The sequence below is a fragment of the Ochlerotatus camptorhynchus genome, unplaced genomic scaffold, assembly GCF_037179485.1.
Source record: "Ochlerotatus camptorhynchus isolate MF236.1 unplaced genomic scaffold, CSIRO-AGI_Acam_v1.1 ptg000085l, whole genome shotgun sequence".
Taxonomy (NCBI): domain Eukaryota; kingdom Metazoa; phylum Arthropoda; class Insecta; order Diptera; family Culicidae; genus Ochlerotatus; species Ochlerotatus camptorhynchus.
The window spans coordinates 1,619,937-1,629,350 of NW_027040575.1; the positions used below are offsets into that span (position 1 = coordinate 1,619,937).

Genomic DNA, 9,414 nt, shown 5'->3' on the forward strand with positions numbered 1-9,414 from the left:
CCAAAACCTCACTCAGTGCCGTAAGTGCCAGGGATGGGGTCACGGAACTAAAAATTGCTACATGCCAGCTAAATGCATGAATTGTGGTGATTCCTCTCACGCAAAGGACGACTGTCCTGTGAAGGAAGGTCCTAAGAAATTTAAATGTTCAAATTGTGGTGAAAACCACAAATCCAATTTTTGGGAAAGTAAGACTCGCAAAGCGATCCTTCAATCTCGTTCTAAGCGACAGGTAGGAAACGCTCCACGTTTCCGACAGGTACAAATTACTCTGCTGTTAACAACGGTCAGCGAGGAACAAATTCTACATTCGTACCCGTAGGTACAAATATCACCCCTGCTTCAAATTTTTCATCTGTACCTACTCCCCTCGCTGCTAACAATTTTCAGCGAGTTAATGGTGCTACCTATGCTGCTATTGCACCGGGTAGAAATCAAAATACTAACCAACGTAATTCTAACGGAAATTTTGACAATTTTGACTTAGGAAGCATTACTGCCCCTAAAATGGAATTTTTACAGAATTCATTAATTGACATGATTTCTGATATGCTTAAATCTAACTCCATGTTTGATGCTATTCAAACTGGAATTAAAATTGCAAATAATATTGTCATGACTTTAAAATTCAGTAATGGATTTTAAAGCAATAAATATTTTAAATTGAAATACTCGATCTCTTAAAGATAATGAAGACGAGCTATTTAACTTTTTGAGAGTTCATATTGCCGTTATAGCTGAAATGTTCCTTAAACCTGACCATAAGGTTAAGAAGGACTCAAACTATTTAATTTATAGAAATGATCGTCTTGATGGACCCTGTGGTGGCGTTGCCATCATTGTTCATAGACGAATCAAACATAAAAAATTTTCTTCATTTGAAACCAAAGTTTTTAAAACTGTGGGAGTTTCTATTGAAACAAAATTTGGACAACTTACGTTTATAGCTGCCTATTTGCCATTCCAATGCGTAGGCCAGCAAAAGAATTTTCTCAAGGCTGATCACCTTCCAGTAGCTTTTAAAATATCCCAAGAAATAATTTGTAATCCCAACAGCTCTACTTTCAATTACCATAGAGCTGATTGGGAGCAATATCGAACATTTATGAAATATAACTTCGATCCAAACATTCCTTTGCAAACCAAAGATGAAATTAATTATGCTCTTGAATCTCTGACTACTTCTATAGTTGAAGCAAGAGCTGCATCAGTACCAAAATTCGAGGTTAAATTCATTTCAATTATAATAGACGACGATCTTCAGCTCTTGATCCGTCTTAAAAATGTCCGTAGGAGACAATATCAAAGAACACGCGATCCTGCCATGCAAGTTATGTGGCGGGATTTTCAAAAACGAATTGAAATGCGGGCAAAGACTGAGGAACAAAACTTTTGAAACTAATGTTTCTAAATTAGACCTGAGTTCCAAACCCTTTTGGAAACTCACAAAAATTTTGAAAAAACCTCAAAAGCCAATTCCAGCGCTTAAAGAAGGTGGTAAAATTTTGATCAAAAATTTGGAAAAAGCTCAGAAACTTGCTAAGCAATTCGAGAGTTCCCATAATTTCAGTTTGGGTCTTACTAGTCCTATTGAGAATCAGGTTGCTCTGGTTGCTCAAAAAATGAATTTCAATGTAAAATAGTGAATAAGTAATACCATAAATTTATTAGACAAAGCTAATGACAGATTTGAGGTTGCTTTACTGTATCATTGTCATTGTGTTGTCAGTTTCCATCGTTAAGGATAAGACAAAATGATGCCATTTATGTAATACATTCAAATTTATATAATTCCTTGGAAACTTAGAGTGTCATGCCTTGACAAAAATATATAATTTATTAACTAATTTTCACTAATTCATATTCAACGCTATGCACAAAATTCAATTCTCGTTTGATCATCCATGAATTGTGTATTTGGTGCTAAAATTTATCTAAGAATTGAAATAGAAAAAACGTTTAAAAAATATATTTCATAGTATATTAAGTCAATTACAACCGACTTCGCCCACTGTGCACTGTTTAGCCTCCGGGTTTGCTCAGCCGTCAGTTCTCAACTCTGTCCAGAAAAATCAATTCAAACCACTCTCCGAATGTACCTACACACTTAGAAAAATTCATGTAAATTTAGGTGCTCTGAGACTGACATATACGAGCGTCAATTTTGACATAACATTGAGTCATAATAGACGCGAAATTCAGCTCAATCAAACGTACTTTTCGTCGAGTAACGAACTTTTCAGTCTCGAAGCACTTAACTTTACATGACATGTTTGTTTACGTCTCATCCTTAATGCAAAGATGGATTCCGTCACGTGTAAAATTAGGTATTTTTAAGTGTGTACTGCAAATGGAGAAGTAGATAACGCAGGTCATTGTGGATGCAAAAACCTCTACCCAAACACTCAGTTTTAACATCGGTAAGTTTTATGGCACCTGCAAAAACCAATGAATAATTAGGCACCACTGTCGTAAACTGATCGCCATAAAACCGCATCCTCTTCTTGCACATGTGAAAGCAAATTAAAACGATGGAATAATTCTACCGTCGGAAGTCACTTGCAAATGATCGTCATACACAAGTTGCTTATCGCCATCAGAGTGGTGTGAAATAATTATTTTTGATTGTTCCCTTTGCCATATATTTTACGCTCGGCCGTTTTCAGAAGTACGGAGATTATTTAAATAATGAGGAAAGCAAAAGAAATTCTATACTTTGGACATGATTACCGGAAAATGTTAAGGAGCATCAAAATTGCAAGCTATAAAATCGGTATTTTTTCGTGATTTTGTTAATTTTTCAATGCTGGTTAGTTATGTAATGTTAATTGACGTAAGTTTATGTGTTTTCAATGTTGCTGCTGATTTTAAATTTAAAAAGTTCCAGATTTGCATTTCAGAATATCCTCAAGTATACCTAGAATCATATTTGTTTTGAGTGACCTAAATATTGAAAAAAAAATACCAGGCACTGCCCGAATTCATGTATTGAATTTTTAAATGTATGCAAAACAAATGGCATGAACATCAAATATAAGTCTTCTTACAACGGAATGTAGCATACAGCTGTTTTTTTTTCCAGAATTAATATTTTTGTATGAATCTTTCATAAAATGATTTTCTAGAAAATTGAGCTAGCATATACTTATCTAAATTGATTAAAAACCCACCCGGTGACTCCATTGCAGATTCTGTTCATGCGGTGGAACATTACAAATTCTGTGTATTATTTTATAGAAATCTGAAATAGAATCTTACATTTCCCGGTTGGGTGTTATGTTATTGAACCATTACTTAATATGTAGTTGTACTCACAAAACACCAAAATTAATAAAAGATTAAAATAAGGAACATGAGAACAAAATACATTCTTTCCGATTTCAAATACCATTCATGCAGCATTGCTAGCTAACGACATCGATTTAGACCATTTTGCTCTAAGGCCATTGATCCGCCATGTTTTTTTTTAATTCACAATAAAACAAACAGGGGCGTGATACTTCTCAAGGACCTCCTTCCAAATCTGAACCGCCAAGCTTCTGAAACGTTCCCATTTTACCATAACATCGAACCCCAAGCAGATTTATGAATATCGTATTTCCTCTTCCAACAAATGCCTACAATGCAAGCAGCGGTAAGGTAAATACACGTTGAAATGGTTCCTCTTCGTTACGGTTTCGAAGACCTTAGCAGCATAAAGAATATCATATTACCCATTCAATCAAAAACCTACAATTAAAGCAGCAGAAGGATAAATGGTCATGAAAGTATGCGCAAAAAATCCAATTGAACTTTTTTCATTTCGATAAAAATGGGAGTGAGGGTTCCTAACGATAAAAATGTGTGACAACGTTTTGCATAAAACGTGTACCCATCCACAGGGTGCCCTCATTCGAAGTATTTAAATCTATCAAACTTTGAGATTTCATTGAACCGAAAGTCGAAGACTGAAAAAGGAAGTTTTCAATAATTTGATGAGTCCATTCGCACAGCAAAGGAGAGGGGAGCGGTGTTCTAGGATTCAACCCAATATCAACATTGTAGTCAATTTGAGCAATTGTTGTTATGGTCCATTTTTCGCCCAATTCTTTCATATGAAAAATATCGAAATTGAAATTGTTTGTTCAAAATCTTTTCATTGACATCCCCGGTTCATCCGGCTGCTTCTATCTACTTCGGGAAGCTTCATTCTCTGTTTTTAATTTTTTTCAAGAAGTAAATTTTCCCCGGACATTTTTCCATCTTTCTGTAAAAGCTAGCTCCAGTTTTATTATGATGTTGTCCCAAAAGCACATTATATTTTCCAGGATGTTGATCTACTGAAAGATTCTGTCAGCGTTCCTCGGATGGTTCTTCCACACTTTCCCCGGAAGTTTTGTTTTACCTAGGGTTACGTATTTGTCGAAGGTACGGAGCATCATTGCACCGAAGCAGCGTCACGAAATAATGAAAAGTTTTAAACGATTGGATGAAAAGTTTTAAACGGATGGATTTGCAATATCTACGCCTCTTTTAAATGAGATTTGAGATGATATTTGATTGATATTATTATTTTAATTTGCTATCAATACTTAACTATTGCAATTGATCAAACTTGTTTACTTGCCACTACTATGTAGAAAGACATAGCCGATAGCAAATCCCTAACACGATGTTAAGCATCACTAAATATGTAAATCGTTAACTTCACGCAGTAATACAAACATGATTAGTTAAAGTATAAAAAGATTTTTTAAAAATGTTAAAATTAATGATACCTTTTGAACCAAGTATTATTTTAGCATCGTATCTTCGAAAAAGCTATGTATACTTATTGTTTCTAAAATTCACTTGAATATTGTACTCTTAAAAAAAAAACTGATCCGTTACTAACACCAAACGGAAATTAAGGGGAATGTCGTAAAAATCTTAAACATCAATAAATATTCAATATGGCGATTTGACATCTTCAGCAAAGTAGGTTGTGGTTAGATTCTTTACAAGTTTACTGCAGACACCGTTTGATTTTAAGATCTAACTAAAAGTTAGTTATTCATTTTTTTTTCGTAGTAAACCATGATTTATTTGACATATTTCTATAATGTGGAAGACTTCAATATGAACAATTCTTTCGAAGACACTAGGACCTTATAGTCAAGCACTCAGCCGCTATTGAGTTAAGCTCATCGCATTACACTTGTAAACCAATGTGAAGTTTGACATTTGTATGGTTTATGAATTACTTTTTTATTATTATAGTCACTTTAACGCTCTTGGGTCATTCGTGACTTGTTAGGGGGTGAGATTTGAATTCATGACATTGGCGTGAGAGGTATGCTCACCCCCATTTTTTATGAATTACTATGGAATCATTTGAAATTTCACTCATATTTTTCTAACTTAGTTCTAGTTTTCCGAATGCAGAAATTGAATATGTGGTTGCTATGACAATGGCCAACAAACCTGTTATTGATATAATCAGTTTGACAGAAATTTAAGAAAGATGGAAATGCGAAAAAAAAGGATAAAATAAGGTAAATTGAGAGTTGAATATGTGCCAGACATCAACCCCAGTTTGTTACACGCTAACTTGAAAGTACCCATTAATGGTTGAAAAAGACCCATTTTGAAGAAAAAAGGGCTTAACTCATTAAATGAGTAAATTTTTTACCCATTAATGAGTATCTGTTACCCATTAATGAGTAATTGTTAATCACTAATGGGTAACAGATACTCATTAATGGGTAAAATTGTTTAATCATTAATGAGTTAAGCCACTTTTATTCAAAATGGGTCTTTTTTTACTCATTAATGAGTACTTTCAAGTTAGCGTGTACGATAGTATTTTGTTTAAGCATAACAACCGATAAGTTAAGTGTGTAAGCCCAAAACTAGAAACCCAAAATGAGTATTCATCGACGACCGTGCACCACCGAAACGTCTTGCTGCATGGGCATTAGACTGATGCCAAATTTGAAATTTTCGCTCCACAGCTCTCAAACGGTTTCAAATCAGGTCCTGATTAGCCTCCCAAAATTTAAACTCATTTGGTAAGAAACTAACTTGTCACAAACTATTCGAAGTTTATATGGAAATTACTATGGATAAAACAAAATTTTTGTTCATTTTCTTCTACCTATTTACCAAATTTCTATAACTATTCTTACAGGAAATTTTCTAAGCTAAAACTTTGCGCAATATCGTTTTTCAGCCAAATGTCAAATTAAATTGTTATTAATTGTTTATTAGATTGATAATCTTATGGCATGATCAAGCAGCTGTTCTGTAGGCAACACTATATTCTGCAGTGTGACATAGTAGCCATGATATTTGTGCTCTATTCTTTGCACCAGAAACACCAATGTTGCCTGCTTAACAGTTGAATGAGCATAATCATAAGACATCAGTAACTTGAGTCATTAATAACTTTTGTTCCTTACATTTGATTGAAAAGTGGTTTTCAACAAAGTTGTAGCTGGGAAAATTTTCTATAATCACTACTATCATTTTTTAAAGCATAGTGATGTGGTGAATTGTTAGATAGATATGAACAAAAACATAAGTTTTTCCATAGTAATTCCCATTTAAACTTGGAATGGTTTGTGCCAAGTCAGTTTCTTACTAAAATGTTAGAAGGCTAAGCAGGACCCAATCTGGAACCGTTTAAGCACTGTGGAGCGAAAATTTTGCATCAGTCTAATGGGCATCTAGCTTGAGACCTAAACAAGGTACAACGATTTGCTTGCAGTTTGACAGCGGCTGTGATTTTCGCTGTACACACATACACACTAAGATTTTTTTACAGTATACTGTAATTTTTTACCGAATATGGAACAGCTGAACATTCGGTAATCTATTCGGTATTTTTTGTTTTACAGTGCGTTCTGTAAATTTGACGGCGTTCATATGAGCTGTCAAAATTTGCTGAAACGCATTGCAAATTCAACTGAATGATTGGTAAAATGAACAAAAAAGCTTTCTGTCAGATTTTTACCGAAATTCAGTAAAAACATTACTGGTTTGATTTTAAAATTCACAATTTGTTCAGCAAAAACTACCGATTGAATTGTAGCTGGATTTAATCGAGTTTTTTTCTTTTCTTTTTTCAAATTTGGTGTGAATAATAATATGGTTCATTTGAATTGTTTTTTTACATTTATTAATCCATGATGATTTGAATCAGTTTTTAAACTTTATACGTTTCAAAATGTCTTCATTGCTTCGATCAATTGATGCTTATCATAAATTTCTCCCCCGTGGTAGTAAGGTTTCCTACGCCTTGAAAAATTGCAGAGAGAAACAAGAAAAATTGCTTGTCTTCTGGCTTGCAGCTTATATTGAAAGCAGCGAAGCACTCACACAGCACTCGGAAACAATACTTGGCATCTTTCTTGATGGATGCAGACCATCCCTTCCATGCAATGCATCCCTCCGAAGTATCCTCCATTAGATTTCCTTTTAGGTATAAAACTGGGACTTCACCGTTTGGCACCGTGTTGAAATCACTCTAAAAATAAAATTATTGAAAAATTTATTCAAAGATCATAAATCAAAATTTCGACCCTTATTACGGGTGTCACTTCACGGTGAAAACGAAGTGAAGTGACAAGTTGTCATTCTTGGTGAAGTGTTTCCCGGGCAAATCAAATGGGAATCATTCTACCGTGAGTGAAAAGTTGTTACTTCACTTCGTATTCACCGTGAAGTGACACCCGTAATAAGGGCCTTCATCAACATTGTAATAGGACAAAACTGCTTTTGTAAATAAATTTATTCAATTTATTTACCAGCAGTCTATTTCTCGCTTGTAAAAGCTCACACATGCAAATTAACAATATCGTCAGCTAGAGGACTCGTTTAATTGCAGGAAAGTGATTTGATTTGCAAGAAATCAGTTGTTAAAGTAATTGTTTGCAAGAGTAGTTTTGCCCTAATGAAATGTTGGCACTGAAATATTATTTACCTGGGTCCACTCTATTATTCCCTGAAGAGGGTTTTTTCGAGCAGTAGTTGAGTCTCTCAGCCGTTTGGCACCACGGCTCGGATTTTTGTGGCGTATTATTGCCAACGTTCTCAAGAAACCTATAAGATGAATATAAATAAATGAAAGAGAACAATCACAATAATTAACACATTATTACCGTTTTGATTGTGTTGAAAAATCTCGTGATAACGGGTTAGTATCTTGTCCTGAAGATCCTCGAAGCGTTCATTGAAATTTGCTGCATTCGGAAAAAGATGTTCAAATTCCATAGTAATCTAAAATTTGAATAATAAAATCAAGAGTAATAAATCAAAGCCCATTTTTCAACGAATTGTAAAAAAAAAACCTTACAAATTTCCCATCGAATGCTGCTGCAACGGGATGATCCATTAGGTAGGGCAACAAATTTCCAGCCCGACGAATGCTGCTACGATCCGGGAAAGTTGCTGTCCACAACTCCTCGGCCCTTGATAGAGTTGCTGGTCCTGGACTCAGAAACTTCAATTCTTCTCTCTGAAATAATTGGTTTTATTATGTTATGCATACTAGGTACTGGGTTTCTTAAAATTGGGGGTTATTCCGAGAGTCGAAGTGACTTTTGTCACTACTGAAGTGATAAAAGCCACGTCATGGTGACGTAATTATTTGTGCAAATCAAATGGAGAGTCACGTCACCACGACGTAATTTTTCTCACTTCTCTAGTGACAAAAGCATCGGAATAGCCCCATTATTTCAATCGAACTACTTACCAAATCTTCTAATTCACCCTCTGGAATCGCACATACTTCGATGTGTTGTTCAATTGTTGGTACTTGAGCTCCTGCTATTCTGCGTTTCACCCGTTCCTCGGATTTGCGAGCCAAATATTCCATGTGGTAATGGATTCTTCCAGAATGCTTATTCTTTCCTCTTGCATGAGGATGGAACCATAAGGCTTGGCGTACTTCTGGCGTTGACGATCCCAGAGTTGGATATTTGTTAACTAGACAAATAGCTATCATATTCTTGTAGAACGGTGCAGGACGCCTGAGAAAAATGTTGTGTTAGATTTATACTATTACCACGTAATTAATCAAACTTACAAGCCGTAAGTCCACTTTAAATAATCGCACAGAAGCCTCTTGATACTGGACAAACACGCATCGTTTGACTTTAATCCCTCTTTCAAAGTTTCCATAGTAGCTTTGCCTTCGGGAGTCCGTATGAATACCGTATCAATGTCGATTTCCTAGGAGAAAAAGAAACTTAACTGCATTGAAGAATAACAACCCATGCAAAACATGCCTTATCGAGTAAAATCCCTTCGTACGGATTGTCCGAAGCTGAGATGTTGATGAAACCTCTGATGACATTTGCTGCTCCAGAATAGTTCTCTATTTCGTCCTCGATTTCGTCTTCCTCGTCAAGCCGTTCTTCAAAAATAGTCTCCTCCAGAAACATTTTCTGCATC

At 35.2% G+C, this 9,414-nt stretch overlaps 1 protein-coding gene across 1 annotated transcript; it reads right to left on the reverse strand.

Moving 5' to 3' along the window:
• Positions 1–7,204: 7,204 nt before the first annotated feature.
• On the reverse strand, positions 7,205–8,924 carry LOC135698399 (uncharacterized). Its single transcript, XM_065218374.1, has 4 exons — positions 8,714–8,924; positions 8,315–8,476; positions 8,101–8,238; positions 7,205–7,486 (listed from the first exon to the last, which is right to left on the reverse strand). The coding sequence occupies exons 1-4, from the start codon at positions 8,834–8,836 to the stop codon at positions 7,205–7,207; spliced, it is 705 nt and encodes a 234-aa protein (XP_065074446.1). The 5' UTR covers positions 8,837–8,924.
• Positions 8,925–9,414: the final 490 nt, after the last annotated feature.